The sequence below is a fragment of the Fukomys damarensis genome, unplaced genomic scaffold, assembly GCF_012274545.1.
Source record: "Fukomys damarensis isolate Sample0158 unplaced genomic scaffold, DMR_v1.0_HiC HiC_scaffold_37, whole genome shotgun sequence".
Taxonomy (NCBI): Eukaryota; Metazoa; Chordata; class Mammalia; order Rodentia; family Bathyergidae; genus Fukomys; species Fukomys damarensis.
Genome location: NW_022900949.1, coordinates 50,999,647 through 51,001,410, shown reverse-complemented (window position 1 = coordinate 51,001,410; position 1,764 = coordinate 50,999,647). Strand labels below are relative to the sequence as shown.

The 1,764-nt window shown below is 61.2% G+C and overlaps 1 protein-coding gene across 1 annotated transcript; it reads right to left on the bottom strand.

Moving 5' to 3' along the window:
* Window positions 1-300: 300 nt before the first annotated feature.
* On the bottom strand, window positions 301-1,158 carry Sox14 (SRY-box transcription factor 14). The gene has a single exon (XM_010625536.2). The coding sequence runs from the start codon at window positions 1,156-1,158 to the stop codon at window positions 436-438; it is 723 nt and encodes a 240-aa protein (XP_010623838.1). The 3' UTR covers window positions 301-435.
* Window positions 1,159-1,764: the final 606 nt, after the last annotated feature.

Sequence of the window (1,764 nt, the reverse complement as noted above, 5' to 3'; positions counted from 1 at the left end):
GAGCAAATGGTGCCTACTTGTGTCTGATGGCAAAACACAGAGACACAGCTATTTCTTTTTTTCAGGGGGCAAAATAAAAATATGCATATTCTAGATATAATGTCAGGATCTGGAGTTCCAAGTTCACAGCCTATTCAAGAAGAGTGAAGGGCACATAAATAAAGCAAACCTGCCTCCTTTTTTGTCCAAAGGGGTAAGTCAGAGATTTGTTTTGGGTTAGTCGGGACAGGGGCAGCTGTGTAGCTGTCATAGCATTTGCTCAAGTTTCTGGCACCTGTCTGCGCCTTGGGTCCGGGAGCAGCCCCTCCCTTCCCTGTGGAAGATAGAGGCAGAGTCTGGGGTGGGCTACGGGGCAGCAGCAGGGCTGACCCAGAGGCATCTGCAGGCCAGGGGTAAGCGCAGAGGACAGGGTGCAGGTCCGGGCCAGGCTGGGGGTTACATGGCCGTGGCGTGGGCTGAAGAATAAGGGTCTATGCCAGTCTTGGTCATGCCTGGGAAGAGGATGTAGGCGACGGGGGGCTGCAGGGTGGAGGCAGACCAGGCGGTACAGTTACAGGGCACCACGTAGCCTGGGTTGGTTGGGGACGGGTGCGTGTGCGTGTGCTGGCTGGGGCAGCTGAGGCTGCCGAAGGCTCCGTTCTGGTAGCCCAGGGAGGACGCGTAGGGCAGCGCGCTGGTGGCCAAGGTGTGGGGCACTTCACCCATCTTCTGGATGGCACTCGAGCTAAATTGCGCGGGGTCCAGCAGGGAGTAGGGCGCCGAGGCCGGCGGCAAGAAGGCCCGAGCTTTCTCGGGCGCGCTCAGGAGGCTGTCGGAAGCCCCCACGGGCAGGCCGGCCGCCTTGAGCGGGTCCGTGTCGCCCAGGTAGGGCAGGGGAAAGACATACCTGTCCTTCTTGAGGAGGTTCTTGGGCTTACGCCGGGGCCGGTACTTGTAGTCGGGGTGCTCCTTCATATGCTGGGCGCGCAGCCTTTTGGCTTCGTCGATGTAGGGCCGCTTTTCTGCCTCAGACAGAAGCTTCCATTCGGCGCCAAGGCGTTTGCTGATCTCTGAGTTGTGCATCTTGGGGTTTTCCTGGGCCATCTTGCGCCGCTGGCCCCGGGACCATACCATGAAGGCATTCATGGGCCGCTTGATGTGGTCTGAAGGTTTGGACATGGTCCCGGCGGCTAGGCGGGCGGGGGTGGGGAGTGCAGGGGCTCTGTGGGTGAGTCTGAGCGAGGCTGGCCGTCTGTCTGTCTGTCGGTCCTCTGCGCTCCCCTGGCCTCGACGCAGCTGAGGGGAAGCCAGAGAGAAGAACTGACCCTGAAAAGTTCAGCTAATCATGCCCGTCCTAGCACCCAGGCGGCCCCCGGAGGGCGAGCGGGGGCGGGAAGGGCGGGGATAAGAGGGCGTTCGGCCTGGGCTCTGGGCACCGAGACTGGGGCCCAAGTACCGGCGTCTCGGGGATTGAGTGGCCAGGTAATTTTCTGACGAGGGCAAGTGGCTCCTCCTCTCACTCTGCACCTTCGCCTTCTCTCGTTCCCTTTTCTTCTCTTGCGTCTGTGGCCGTGGCTTCCCCCTCCCTTGCTTTACTGGAGCTGCCTTGCTTACTCCTGCACCTGGCTGAGAATGCAGGGAGGCTGGTGAACGGGAGCCAAAAGCGGCGAAGTTCAAAGGCGAGGTGGGCCGGGACGGCAAGCACTCTGACATAAGCGCGGGGCGGTGACTCCCAACCTGGGCGCCAATCAGCAGCAGAGCAGGCGAGGGGGCGCCTGCCACGGC